Source organism: Geotrypetes seraphini, chromosome 4, assembly GCF_902459505.1.
Source record: "Geotrypetes seraphini chromosome 4, aGeoSer1.1, whole genome shotgun sequence".
Classification (NCBI taxonomy): domain Eukaryota; kingdom Metazoa; phylum Chordata; class Amphibia; order Gymnophiona; family Dermophiidae; genus Geotrypetes; species Geotrypetes seraphini.
In genome coordinates, this window is record NC_047087.1 from 231696931 (window position 1) to 231711144 (window position 14214).

The 14214-nt window shown below is 44.1% G+C and overlaps 1 protein-coding gene across 1 annotated transcript in view; it reads right to left on the bottom strand.

Moving 5' to 3' along the window:
- Nucleotides 1-14214, bottom strand: part of ADAM8 (ADAM metallopeptidase domain 8) — a 191406-nt gene that overhangs the window by 44568 nt on the left and 132624 nt on the right. Inside the window, exons 14-15 of the mRNA XM_033943786.1 lie at nucleotides 9972-10167; nucleotides 6095-6197 (exon numbers count right to left, since the gene is read on the bottom strand). Coding sequence (XP_033799677.1) covers nucleotides 6095-6197; nucleotides 9972-10167 — 299 coding nt within the window. The remainder of the gene's footprint in view (nucleotides 1-6094; nucleotides 6198-9971; nucleotides 10168-14214) is intronic.

Genomic DNA, 14214 nt, shown 5'->3' on the forward strand with positions numbered 1-14214 from the left:
TAGTAGACACCAAGAGGAGAACCGGGTCCACTTCTGATGGTAACATTGGAGGGTAGCCGGTTTCCTGGAGGCATCCAAAATACGACGGACAGGCTGAGACAGATTCTCTGGAGAGGTCAGCCCGAGAGAAACCAAGCTGTCAGGTGGAGCGAGGACAGATTGGGATGCAGTAGAGACTGATGCTGCTGTGTAAGTAGAGTAGGAAACACAGGGAGAGGAAAGGGTTCTCTGGAGCTGAGCGGGAGCAGGAGGGAGAACCAGTGTTGGCGAGGCCACCGAGGGGCGATGAGAATCATGGTGGCTCTGTCCCTGCGGAGTTTGAATAACGTCCGCAACATCAGAGGCAGCGGAGGAAAAGCATAGAGGAATCGATCCGTCCAGTTGAGCAGGAATGCATCCGGTGCCAGACGATGAGGCGAGAAGAGTCTGGAACAGAACTGGGGCAGCTGATGGTTGTGAGGAGCTGCAAAGAGATCCACTTGAGGAGTGCCCCACCGAGCAAAGATGGAGCGGAGTGTGGGAGGATCCAGAGTCCACTCATGAGGTTGAAGGATGCGGCTGAGATTGTCGGCCAGGTAGTTCTGGTCGCCCTGGATATAGACAGCCTTGAGGAAGAGACTGTGGGCCGTGGCCCAGGTCTAGATGCGGATGGCCTCCTGACAAAGGAGGGGAGATCCGGTGCCGCCTTGTTTGTTTATGTAGTACATGGCGACTTGGTTGTCTGTGCACAGGAGAAGAACCTGTGGGTAGAGGAGGTGCTGGAAGGCCCTGAGAGCATAGAACATGGCTCTGAGTTCCAGGAAATTGATGTGATGTTGACGCTCCTGAGGGGTCCAGAGTCCCTGGGTGCGAAGGTCTCCCATGTGAGGGGGAGGCATCTGTGGTTATGATCATGGAGTGAGGGGGTAGATGAAAAAGTAGACCCTTGGAAAGATTGGAGGAGTTCAACCACCATTGAAGAGATAGCTGAAGAGACGATGTCACAGAGATGGGATGCGAAAGAGGATCTGTGGTCTGTGACCATTGGTTGGCTAGAGTCCACTGAGGTGTCCTGAGGTGGAGTCGCACCAGAGGAAGTACATGGACTGTCGATGCCATGTGGCCCAGGAGGACCATCATCTGCCGAGCTGGAATAGAGTGATGAAGGAGCACCTGACAGCAGAGGTGGAGCAGAGTCCGTTGGCGGTCGGAGGGGAGAAACGACCTCATCAGAGTGGTGTCGAGAACTGCACCAATGAACTGAAGTCGCTGTGTGGGAAGTAGGTGCGACTTGGGGTAGTTGATCTTGAACCCCAGGAGATGGAGGAAAGAGATGGTGTGTTGAGTGGCTTGTAGCACAAGCGGAGACGTAGGTGCTTTCACCAACCAATCGTCCAAGTAGGGGAACACCTGGAGGTTGTGAGACCTGAGGAAGGCCGCCACCACAATAAGGCACTTGGTGAACACCCTGGGTGATGATGCGAGGCCAAAGGGTAGCACTTTGTACTGATAGTGATGGTGCTGGATCTGAAACCTTAGGTAGCGACGTGAAGTCGGATTGATTGGGATGTGAGTGTAGGCCTCTTTGAGGTCTAGGGAACATAGCCAGTCGTGTTGAGAGAGAAGAGGGTAAAGCGTGGCAAGGGAGAGCATTCTGAATTTTTCCTTGACCAGACACTTGTTGAGGTCCCGGAGATCGAGGATGGGACGGAGGTCTCCTGTCTTCTTGGGAACCAGGAAGTAGCGGGAGTAGAATCCCTGACCCCTTTGGTCTGAGGGTACCTCTTCGATGGCATTGAGAAGAAGGAGGGATTGTACCTCCCTCAGGAGGAGGAGGGATTGGGAGAAGCAGACTCTATGGGAGGATTGTCTGGTGGAAGAGTCTGGAAGTTGAGAGAGTAGCCGTGGCGAATGATGTTGAGGACCCACTGGTCTGATGTGATGACCTCCCAACGGCTGAGGAAAAATTGTAGGCGTCCTCCGATAGGCTGAGGAAGAGGCAACGATGGTGGGAGACTGGCTATGCCCTGGAGAAAAGAATCAAAAGGGCTGAGATGGTTTTGACGGAGGGAGAGGCTTGGCAGGTTGGTGAGACTGGGAGCGAGCCTGAGGTTGATGCTGCTGACGAGGTCGGCGAGGTTGCTGTTGTGGCGGGTTGAGAGGTCTGGTCGAGAACCTGTGTTGGTAGGAGGACTGCTGTCTGTAGGGGCGAGCAGGCGGAGCCTTCTTTTTAGGTTTCACCAGAGTGTCCCACCTGGTCTCGTGAGCCGAGAGTTTCTGAGTTGTGGAGTCCAGAGACTCCCCGAAGAGTTCATCACCAAGACAAGGTGCGTTCGCCAGGCGGTCTTGATGGTTGATGTCGAGATCAGAAACTCTCAGCCAGGCCAGACGCCGCATGGCAACAGCCATGGCAGATGCTCGAGAGGTCAGCTCAAAGGAGTCATAAATGGAGCGAACCATGAATTTCCGTAGTTGAAGTAGGCTGGAAATTTGTTGTTGAAAAAGGGGGACCTTACGCTCAGGGATATATTTTTGCAAGGATGAAAGTTGTTGCACCAAATGCTTCATGTAGAAGGAGAAGTGAAAGGTGTAATTATTAGCCCTGTTGGCAAGCATTGCATTTTGATAAAGTCGCTTGTCAAATTTATCCATAGTTTTGCCCTCTCTGCCAGGAGGGGTGGAGGCATAAACACTGGAGCCCTGGGTCTTCTTTAAAGTGGACTCGACTAGAAGAGATTCATGGGGTAGTTGAGGTTTGTCGAACCCCGGGATCGGAATGACCCTGTACAAACTATCCAGTTTTCGAGGGGCTCCCGGTACAGTGAGAGGGTTTTCCCAATTTTTGTAAAAAGTTTCCCATAAGATGTCATGGACGGGTAACTTAAGGAATTCTTTGGGGGGTTGTTCAAAGTCCAGGGCATCGAGAAAGGCCTGGGACTTTTTAGAGTCGGACTCTAAAGGGATAGAAAGAGCCGCCGACATTTCCCAAAGAAATTTGGTGAATGAGGATTGTTCAGGTTTGGAACCGGTATCGACCATCGAGGGTTCCTCGTCCGTTGACGAAGCCTCATCCTCGGTACTGGGCGGGGATTCTTCCCACAAGTCCGGGTCCCTGACATCGGGGTGTGCAGGACGGGACGGTGGTGTAGATGGCTCAGTGTGGCGAGTCTTAGAGAGAGACTTGCCAGAGCGCATCGAGACGGTACCGGGGGAGGAAGATCGGTGCCGGTCCCGGTCTCGGGGGGACCGGTGTCGTTCTTGATGTCGGGGAGGGTCGGCATCAGAGCGTGGTTGCACGGGAGGATTGAGTGGTTCAGCCACGAGCACCGGCATGGACGTGTTCAACGGTACCGATGGGGTCGACACTGGTGGTATGGTGCGAGGCTCGGGCCGGTCCGGTACTGGAAGGAGTGGGGCCAACATTGCTGGCAACAGGTGTTGGAGTTGCTGCTGTAGTTGCTCCTGCAATTGGCTTTGGAGTATGGCCGCAATGCGGTCGTCCAGAGGAGGCACCGGTACCGCTTTTTTCTTTTTCGGTACCATAGGTGCCGCTCCATGCCCCGGCGATTAGGAGGCCGATGACGAGGCACTCACCGAAATCGGGGCGGAGCGTTTGCGGGGTCGGCGTGATGCCGGGAGGACCGGCGTCGCCGCTGTGGCAGGAGGGCGCTCAAGGGAAGTGGAAGGCTTCTTAGCCGGCTTACCTGGTGCCAGCGACCCCGAGGAAGGATCAGGCGTCGTCGAAGTAGTCGGTGCCGACTTTTGCGATGCCGTCGACGGCGCGGCAGATTCCATGGCAGATCCGGTACTGAAAAGGATATTCTGCTGGATCTGCCTATTTTTTTTTTTAATTATAATTTTGAATACATTACAATATTCAATAATTCCAAAGGAAAAAAGGAAAAATTACACAAAACAATACATAATCAAATCATACATACATAATTCCTTTTAAGCCCACATTAATGGGGAGAATATGTTACTATTTCTAATCAGAAAAAAAATCAAGAAAATTAAAGGACTATAATTCACGGTTCATACTATGCGACCTTGAATCATTCCTTACTAATTGGGATATTAATTTAATTTAACTCCTCTTATTCTCAGAAGATGAAACAAACTCATTTCTGTTCTCTCGCAACTAAAAATTGTTGTAGTTGTATAGGATCCCATCATTAATGAACTCAGGTAGTAATCATTGAAATGCAATGATGGGAGGTCTCAATGTGGTTCCCACAGCGGTTTTAACATGTTTTCACTGAGCACTTTTATCACACATGTTACTTTATATTTCAGATTGGAGAACATTTTTATAAAAGGTCCTCATCAGACCAAGTTGACATATTTCATCAGATAGGGTCTAGGAGATAACATATCCCCAGAATCATATATATTGTGAGTATATCAGTAAAAACAGACATAGTGGAGAAATTCTTTAAAAAGCTACATGTTAGGTAGTAGGAAGATATAAATGGTGCTATTCTAGAATACTAGACATAAATGATCTCTTATAGCAGGGCTGCCCAAGTCCGGTCCTCGAGATCTACTGGCAGGCCAGGTTTTCTGGATATCCGCAATGAATATGCATGAGAGAGATTTGCCTGAACTGCCTTCTTGGTATGGAAATCTCTCTCATGCATATTCATTGTGGATATCCTGAAAACCTGGCCTGCCAGTAGATCTCGAGGACCGGACTTGGGCAGCCCTGTCTTATAGAATACCGATTAGCAGGAAAGTATACACAATCCCCTGGATGCTATATATGGTGTTAAGATTTTGGCACTGAGGTTTGTACACTGATCAAAGATCTGCATGCATATTATTGAGCTTACGAGCCAATTAATTGTAATTAACTGATATTAACAATGAATTATTGTAATTAACTGATATTAACAATTAATCATTGAAAAGCACCCAAATAGGCACCTTCATGTCTCAAAAGAAGGTTAACATGATTTTCTTGGAGGAGGGCACTATTGCAAGTTGTTCTTCGATGGTGCAATCTTGCAATGGAGCGTCCATGTTTCTGACCTTGTGGCTGCCACATGATTAAAGGCCGAGCGCTGCACTTTGTTTGGATTAACTATCCAAAAGGTAATGTATGAATACATATGTTGAATTTTGCTACCTCTGGTTCCGGTTATCGCGTAATTTAACAATTGCCTTTAATTTTTGATTTGCCCTCGTATAATTGAAAGTCATAGGCTCCTATTTCCTGGAATGTGATAAGATTTTGCAATTAACATAATCAGACCTGAAAATACCTCTGCATTAGCTTTTGGGATATTCCCAACAGCTTTCCATTCAGTTAATGCAAAGTAAGATATTTTACTGTGCATTATCTGCCTTGTAGATAATGCAATGCAGTTATCTACACCTATTCAAGTAGAATTAACTGCACGATGCTATTTGCTGTATTAACTGTAAGGTGCAGTCCCCAATCATTCCACACCCTTCTGCGTGCCAGGGGTGGGAGGGAGGGGGGATTTGGTGGAGCAGAGGACACCTTTTGCGGATCCAGGCTGATATTCAGTTGGAGCTTATGCGGTCTCATATAAGCCCTGGCAGCTTCCTTGTTTTCATTGGATATTCAATGCCAGTGCCTGGACATGGCCTAGCATTGAATATCTAGGGCTAAATCTGCCCGCAGTGGTATATATACAAAAAAAAAAAAATACTGACCTCCATGGGCTGAATACCAGCTAGACCTAAGGAAAGCCTTACTTTTATTTTATATGCAAACGGTTTGATTGAAAATCAGTGATGTGAAATTCTGTATCCTTTGCTAAACTTACTTTAAACATTACAATTTGGGCCTTATTAGAAAAGCAATACATACTGAAAAAGGTCCTTTGTTTATCTTTTAATGCTTCTGTCGCACTAGATAAAAGATAATTCATTCTTACTTTGTTTATGCAGGATTTATGAGCAAAAAGAGAACAAAAATAGTTCTCTCTGTAAGAGAATTTCAGAAAGATGCATAGAGGCATACCCAGACAGCAACAAAATTTTAAGAGATCGAAAAGAAGTTCTGAAATACTGAAAAAGAACCCCCTAAATATATGACATTATAGAGCAAAATGGTCATTTTTGAGCCTTGTGCCTGGACACTTACTTTCTTCCGCAGGCTCGGTAACCGTATTCTGTCTTCTTACAATGCAAGCTCATTGTTCCCTGAATATTCTGTTGGAAGCAGATGTCTGGAGCTACTTGTGCACCTAAAGAGTAATGCAAAACAATTGGGACAACATCATTAAACATCGGGAAGGGACATCAACTTGTCAACTTTCTTCATGTAGGTTGTGTCATTGATAGCCTTTGAGCAGGACCCAATATTTATTTCTGTCAGGATATAGACAAACAGAAGAGCACCCCACCTTGGGATATAAACAGAACAAACAAGAAAAGGCAAGGTGGATGTCTTTTCAACCCAAAAACTCTTTATTAGGAACAATAGGTCCCAACAAGGATCCCGGTTTTGGCGTATAGAAGACGCCTTCCTCAGGGGACACAACATCTAGTACCCTGTTGTTTTGAGTCTTTCAGACTTTTTTTTTTATATGAACAATCCATTTATTTTCAGTCTTTTTAAAGATTATCTTATAATCTGTATTCCCAGCACTGGCGTGACACCTAGTGGACCATTAGACATACCCCTGAGGCAGGCCTCCATCTGGGGGCCAAAATACAGACTGTGTCGGGCCATCAATTGGATCCTTTCAATATAAGGACATCCAGTTTATAGGACTTTTTATACATGTGTTTTTATTCATGTATTTCTTTATTTTGAGTTTATAGGAATAAAAGATTGTTTGTCTCAAGGTTGACATGTTCTATCCCACTCCCCACGTGTTCTTTCTTTGTTGGACTTCACCTGGGGTGTCTGTTCCCTTTACTTTGCTTTGTTTTTATACAATCAGTAAGCCAACATGTGGTAGTTTTATTTGGGTAGCCACTGAGCAATTGTATTAAGGCATTTTTGCAATCGGCTAAGATCAGGATTTTTATAATGAACAAGGAGAATATCACCTGCACAATAATATTCACTGATTTCGGTGTTTTGGACAAGGTAAGCCAGGGAACCAACAAAGAGATTAAAAAGAATGGGAGACAGAATGGACCCTTGTGGTAATCCACAGGAGAATGGATAGAAGTTTGAATCTGGCTGGTCATCAGAGGAAGTAACCTTAAACAATCTGTTATGTAGATAAGAGCAAAACCAATTGTAGACGGTGCCTGAAATACCAGCAGCAGATAATCTAGAAAGCAAGAATATGGTCAATTATGTTGAAGGTGACTGTGAGATCTAATGAGATGGTCAGGACTATAAAACCTTCATCCAACCTGCCATAGACCTCGCTTAGCATGGCAATTAGGATGGTTACAATATCATACCCTGTTCTGAAACTGAATTGGCATAGATGGAAAACAAGCCTGAATTCTAAATGAGTTTGGAATTGGCAAATGAATATATTTTTAATTTATTTTGAGATAAATGGTAAATTGGATATGGGACAGTAGAATGAAAGGACAGAAGAGTCCAAGGATGCCTTTTTAAAAACTGGATGCACAATAGCCTTCTTTACGGAATCTGGTAGGATGCCCTCAGTCAAACGTATAGGACATAACTCCAGATGGGGAAATTTATATCATGAGAAAGGGATTGGGTCTGATTTATGAGCTGTGAGATTCATTTGAGAAAATATTTTTGACAAGGAGCCTAAGAAGGGACATTGAAGAATTTTCAGTTTGAGCTGGGGTTGAAGAAATGAAATTATCAAGTGAGGCATTAGTAGATGTACCTGATCTAAGTGAATAAAAAACTGGACTGAATGTGATAATCGTGGAAAAGAGTAATGGAAAAACTCACCAAATAATGATTGGACCAAGATATGGGAGCGGTCTGTGTGCCTCACCTTCCATGGAAGTGACGTTAATAGATAAGGGTTGAACTCAGAGGCATAGCTAGGACTCAGTGAGCCTTGAGAGAGAGAGAGGACCGAGATGCCCCCCCGCTGGGTCCAGTGTCCCATTCCAGGTCCAGCTCCGCCTGAATCCAGCACCCCCTGGTTCTAGTACCTCCCCTCGCACTCAGCTACTTACCCACTTGCCAGATCCTCCATAGCTACAGCATCAGAGACAGTGCTAAAGGCTGCTTCTCTGGCTGGTGGAACCTTTCCTCTACTGCACCCCACCCACAGAAGTTGCATCAACATGATGGGACATGGCAGAGGATAGGTCTTTCTGGCCAGAGAGGCAGCTTTTCTCGCTGTCTCTGATGCTGTAGCTGTGGAGGACCCTGTGGGTAGGTAAGTAACTGAGTATAGGGGGTGGAGAGGTGCTGGACCTTGGTGCACAGAAAGGAAGGTTCAGTTGCATGCGTACCCTACCTCTTGGCGGCCCTAGGAATTTTGCTAGGCTCACTCAATGGTAGCTATGCCCCTAGTTGACCTGAATAGAGATTCCCCTTCTGGCTGTGCCTGCCTGATAAATTCTGAAGTTGGAATATAACTTTCTCCCTCTTTTGTTCTTGTATTTTACAAATGACTGTGCATATACCAAATTAATAAGCACAAATGCAAAATACACTTGTGGTTTGAATTAGGTTCAGTAAATGGTGCTCAAAGATCAGTAAATGGCTAGAAAAGTAAGCGTTAAGCACTATTCTATAAAGGGCATGGAAAGGTAAGTTTGCTTTATAGCATAGCTCTTAGAGCCAATTCCCATACCTAAAGTTGAGAGCTGGAATGTAAGCCAGCTGAAAGCTGGTGAGCAGACAGAAAGCCCATCCTAGCCTTGAAAACAAGATACGGAACTTTGAACTGAATTCAATAAACCAACGGTGACGGTATGTACTCATATTTCCCCTCACTGGGAACCTCAGATCTGGGGAAGAGGGAAACATGCTTGATTACCTGAATAAATTCATGTAAACCGTTCTGAGCTGAGAATGGTATAGAAAATTGAATAAATAAATAAATGTTGGCACAGAATTCATAGCATTTTAGTGCATAAATAGTGTTATTCTATAAAACTGACAATATTGCAAAAGGTGAAGTGGGGAAATGTAAATAAAGTAGTGGAAAAAAAGCACCACTTAAAGGTAGCTGAGAATCTGCTCAAATGGAAGAAAAAGCCTCAGGTTTTATTAGCAGAGCTTAAGCTCAAACCACAACCTCCATCCACATCATTGGCTAAAAAACTTCCATAGAGTGACAGCTCGCTGTTGAGGTTTAAAATAATTGAGGACTGAGATATTTTGCAACTGAAACCACTGTGAGTGTTTAAAGCAATCTGTTAAAATGCCAACGTTTCACAGCACTAAGCCGTTTCTTCAGGGCTAATATGGCCTTGCTTGAATCTTCACAGAGTGACAGTGTTGTGCTCACGATCTCACCAGTGTCTATAAAACCGCACCCAATGTTTTGGAACACCCGTGCTTCTCCCCAGACCAAGCCTCCTTTTCATACTAGAGGATTTAGGAACAGGATATTATAGAACAGCAAAAAGGAAGATATGCACGCAAATCCAAATTAGTGCCAATTAAGTTCTATTATGGATTGGTAAGACCTATTAATTCATTGTTGATTGCTCATTAATAATAATAATAATAATAACAGTTTATATACCGTAGGACCGTGAAGTTCTATGCGGTTTACAATGATTAGAAAGATGCTACAAATTGAGTAGAACTTACATAGTTGAAGAATAGTGGCTAACAATTTAAGGGAACAGTTGTAATTGGGGGAGGGGGGGGGATTGAGATGGGAGATTGTGATGGGAGAGATTGTGCAGATCCGCTACCTAGGTATTTCAAGAACAGGTATGTCTTTAGGTGTTTCCTAACTAATCCAGATACACCCACATCTTGGATCCGTGCCTAAATTTTGCCATCGATCTTTCAGCGCCATATATAAAACCTAGGGGTTGTGACAGCAGAGTATCCGAGTTAGCAGTTTTGATAGGAATAAATAGGATGGACTTATGCATACCTGTACCCCACAGGTTTTCACAGTGTTGGCTGTGCGTCGGACATTCTCCATTGTAACAGTATCCCTTTCCATATTTGCATGGCACCCCATTTTCCTGGAAGTCATCCTCTGGGCACTCAGCCGCTTTGCCAGTGCAGTACTCAGAGAGATCACATTCATCCTTCTGGCTCCTGCACAGCTCACCGACGGCTTGGATCTGAATAAAGACTGTGCAGTCAATAATGTGCTCTGGTTTCATCCTGCTTCTTTATTGCCACTTTTTAGGAGGGTGAGAGAAGTGACAGTATGTGGTATATGCAAATTTCTAGCTAAAGACTGCTAGCCTAATGAGATCAATAGCAAAACATATTCCTCTTCTTTCTCTAATTACTAAAAGATTTTAGATGCTTTATTAGACCATAAATGGATTTTAACCTCAGTAAAACTCTAATAAGGCCCATTTTAGACAACAAAATAAGAGTGGGAAAAACTAACAGATTCTGGATTGACTCAAAAAAGTTTATTTAGGAAATGTACAGCCTCAAATGTGGATGAAAAAGTGTGACCAGACCCTACTGAGTCAGAAAATATAGTCTGAAATTGGGATAAAAGAGTACATGAAGCAGACTCAACAGCCCATGTTTCAGCAAAATGTGCTTTCCCCTGGAGTCCTCCAAAACTAAAACGTAAAATACAGTCATCCACATTTGAGACTGTACATTTCTTAAATAAACTTTTTGAATCATCCAGAATCTGTGAGTTTCTTTTCCACTATTGTTTTGCTTTCCCTGGTTGTTTCTGTGGGACATCACTGGATCTCTACCTTACAGTAGATAGATGAAGAGGGGCATTAAGAGTTTCAGGGTGAGATATAGAAAATTCCCATTCTATTTTACAAAGGCTTTGCCTAAAAATTACATACACTGTGAACCGAGAAAAAAACCACACCAAAATGGTTTTTGTCGTATCTGCCAGAGAATTCGGCCGATTCTTATGAAATTTAGTGCATCGTATCCTGAATGAAGTTGATGTAAAATGTTGTAAATATTTCCCACCACACCACAACACTGCCTTGTGAAAATGAACTGTTGCTATGGGATACATGCAGAAGCAGATGATAGTTTGTAAACAGTCTCTGTATCAAAATGGTTTTCACTGCAGAAGACCAAATTCTGATAAAGAACTTGGTACTGCTGAAAGGTTACAGCAGTTGACGATTGTTGACAGAGTTCCCGCAGAAGGGTTGGAACAAAAACGTCCTCGATGTGCTGTTACGAAGGTCCAAACAAAGGGCACTGTGGATCATAAGCCAGGCAATGGATGACCGTGCTCAATTCGCACACAAGAGCACATCGATGTTGTACGCAATCTTGTACTGAGCCAGGAGGATGCGCCACAAACACACCGAACAACTCACTAAATAGCACGAGAAGCAGGAATAAGCCAGACATCTGTAGTTAGGATAATTCATGACAATCTAGAATTAAAGTGTCTTAAAAATTGTCATGCCCAAAAATTAACTTTACACAACAAAGACACACCTGAAATGGTGCAAGCAGTTTTGGACCAAGTACCTGGAGCACAGCGTCAGCTTCATCTCCAACCTGTTGATGGCAACGGGCGACTTCAAAACTTTTTGAAAAGAAATCAAAACTCTACTTTTCAAAAAATTTATCCAGATATCTTAACCCAACCCTTCCTCCTCCTCCTAGATAAATTCTCCCCCCAAACCTCCACTTAAATAATCTCTTCCTCCCCAAAACACCAACCAAGTATTCAGATTCCTGAAATGTAATGTAATCTTATTTGTACTCTAACTGTAATCTATTTGTTATATCACACAGTAACGTACAGTCAATTTAATATCCAATTTGCAAGTTCTTCCAGAATCAATCCAGCTACCTCTCCTCCCTTGTAACCAAAAAAAACAAAAAAAAACCCCAAAACTGTTGTAACTTCACTGGAAATGTCCAGTTAGCTCTTTTGTAATCCGCCTTGAACTGCAAGGTATAGGCGGAATAGAAGTCCCTAATGTAATGTAATGTAATGTTTACAAATGAAAAGATATTTACAGTAGCTCCACTGATTAACACACAGAATGATCGCCTGCACATGCCTTCAACAACACTGAAGTATGAGGTTAATGCCAAACACCTACTATGGACCTGCCTGACCTTCAGCCAATCAGTCATGGTCTTGGTTGCAATCTCGAAACTCGGATTCACAGGTCTCTTCTCCATCGATCCTGGGGTTAAGATCAACGGCGCATACCACTGGGTCGTCCTCTTGACACAGAAGTTGTTGCTAGTGATCCGTTGCATGTCAAGAGACTACTTTTATCATTCAACAGTACAATGCTCCAGCACATTGGGCAAAGGACACCATAGAACTGCTACATCGGGAAACCCACACTTCATTGGTCCAGACCTCTGGCCTGAAAATTCACTAGACCTAAACCCTGGGGGATGATACAGGAACGTGTTTACCAGACAGAGATATCCAACATCGAAGACCTTAAACAGCACCTCATCTCTGTTAAAGCTGAGCTGAAGCAGAGCGTCGTTGACATTCTGTAGATCAGTGGCGGCCAAGGCTGAGGACATTCCTTCATGCAAAGGCAGCGCACTTCAAACATCTCTTTAATTGAAACATTACTTTCTGACCACATTTTTCTGCAAGATACACCATAAAACTTTTTGATGTGTTTTTATTCAGTTCACAATTTATTTTCACAAGATAGTGTTGTGGTGCAGTGGGAAATATTTACAACATTTTACATCAACTTCAATCAGGACACGACGCACTAAATTTCATAAGAATCAGCTGAGTTCTGTGAAAGACACAACAAAAAACATTTTAGTGTGGGTTTTTTTTGGTTCAAAGTGTATATGGATGGTCATGAGTACATGTTGCTATTTCTCCACATCCAGCAGAAGAAAGGGGTCACAATGTTCCATGTGGGAAATAAAGTAAGCAGCTTTCCTCATAATTTGTAGTAAAACAGTGTTTTATAATCACTGCTCCTAATAACAGCTATTCCGTTACTCCCCTCACTCCGGCCTCAATAACCTCCATTCTGACACCTTCTTAATGACATCAATGACACCCTTCTACCCCTAGATCCCAGTCCTAGCTCTTAGCAAGGATCATTTGAGAGCAGTAATGATCCGCCATTTCTTCTGATTAACTGAAGTCCCAGATACAAAATGTCATCCATATAAGGGCAATTTTCAAAGCCATTTCTACACTTTAAACTGTGTTTTATGAATAGAAATGAGTCTGTTGAAAACTCCATTATGCATCTATGTTTACTCACACATTGGGGAGGCAGTATTCGACAGACAAATAGACTTATGCAATACTTGGAATTCCTAAAATGGGAGAATCTTTCCACTGTAAAGAACACTGGGAAAGTCCCCATTCAAATAGCAGGTGCAAATTCTGCATGTGGAGGGGCATTTTCGATAGGACATATATGTCTGAGGTTGGACGTTTTGGGCAGGACGTCCACAAACCCAAGAGAAAAAATGTCAATTTTCAAAGCTGCCAGATATCTAACTTTTTTTTTTTTTAAATGACCTACGTATAAGTTTTGATCCATAGGACGTCTACCTTTTTTGGCCATTTTCAAAAATAAAAACTTCCATGTGAAAAATGAACAAAAGCAAGGTTTTGTTGACGTACCCAATTACCTTGTCTGATCGCGGCAGAGAAATCCCCATATGCTGAGCTGTTTTTGAGGATTCCTGCCAGCTCAGCTGATGGGGATTCCCCCTGCCAAGATCAACTGGAGCCCTACACTCCTCCCCTCTCCCCCCCCAACATCCATATCCTCTAACATTCCTGGACCCCCCTCATATCATTTGACACCCCCAACATCAGGCAACATTTTGAGCCAATCAGGACCTTAGGCCCCTCCCACTGCATCCCAAAATGCATTGGCGATAAGGCCCATCATTCTCAGCACATGGCCCTGTAGGATGGAAGAAGTGGGCTTCCCTCCTGCTGATTTTGCAACGGAAGGCACGGGGGTGTCAGGTGATATAGGGGGTGGTGTTGCCTCATGTCGGGTAGTTTCAGGTGATGTGCGTTGGGGGGGGTTTTGCTTCATATCGGGGGTGTCATATGATGTGTGTGGGGGGTCCAGGAATATTGGGGGGAGGTCAGAGAGGGGTGTAAAGCTCCAGTTGATCCTGGCAGGGGGAATCCACATCAACTGAGCCAGCAGGAATCACCGAAACCAGCTCAGCTGATGAGGATTTCT